This window comes from Ogataea angusta (genome assembly GCF_019207475.1).
Source record: "Ogataea angusta isolate 61-244 chromosome Unknown 61-244_NODE_1681_length_350_cov_99.003663, whole genome shotgun sequence".
NCBI classification, from domain to species: Eukaryota; Fungi; Ascomycota; class Pichiomycetes; order Pichiales; family Pichiaceae; genus Ogataea; species Ogataea angusta.
Window position 1 is genome coordinate 1 of NW_025065279.1, and position 350 is coordinate 350.

The window sequence follows — 350 nt, forward strand, 5'->3', positions numbered from 1 at the left end:
CGATGGATGTCCCATTACAATATGAGGATCTGATACTGAGGCTTTATATGCCTTAGAATAAGGAGATGAAGACTTCATTTGGTATGTAGATTTGAACAGTTTGTTCTGATGATGATAAGTTCCTAATAAATCTTTATCACACCATAGTTTCTTGTTACTAATTTTAATCTCCTTACCAGCAAGCACAGCTTTGTTAATAGCAATAAGGTTGGATGGACATTGTGGAGCATATAAAACATCTTTTAGTGTCACTGTCTTGTGTCCTTTAGATAGGACAACAGTTCCTTTCCCATTCACCATAACACCAGATGCTATTCCAGAAATATATCCACTGGTTGGACGAAAGTCTG

The 350-nt window shown here is 36.6% G+C and overlaps 1 protein-coding gene across 1 annotated transcript; it reads right to left on the minus strand.

Moving 5' to 3' along the window:
- KL928_005443 (uncharacterized protein) lies at positions 1–300 on the minus strand (the record flags this gene model as incomplete). The annotated part of the gene is made up of 1 exon (XM_043206250.1): positions 1–300. A coding segment is annotated over one exon (300 nt), but the record flags the coding sequence as incomplete, so codon positions are not given.
- Between the last annotated feature and the right edge of the window lie 50 nt (positions 301–350).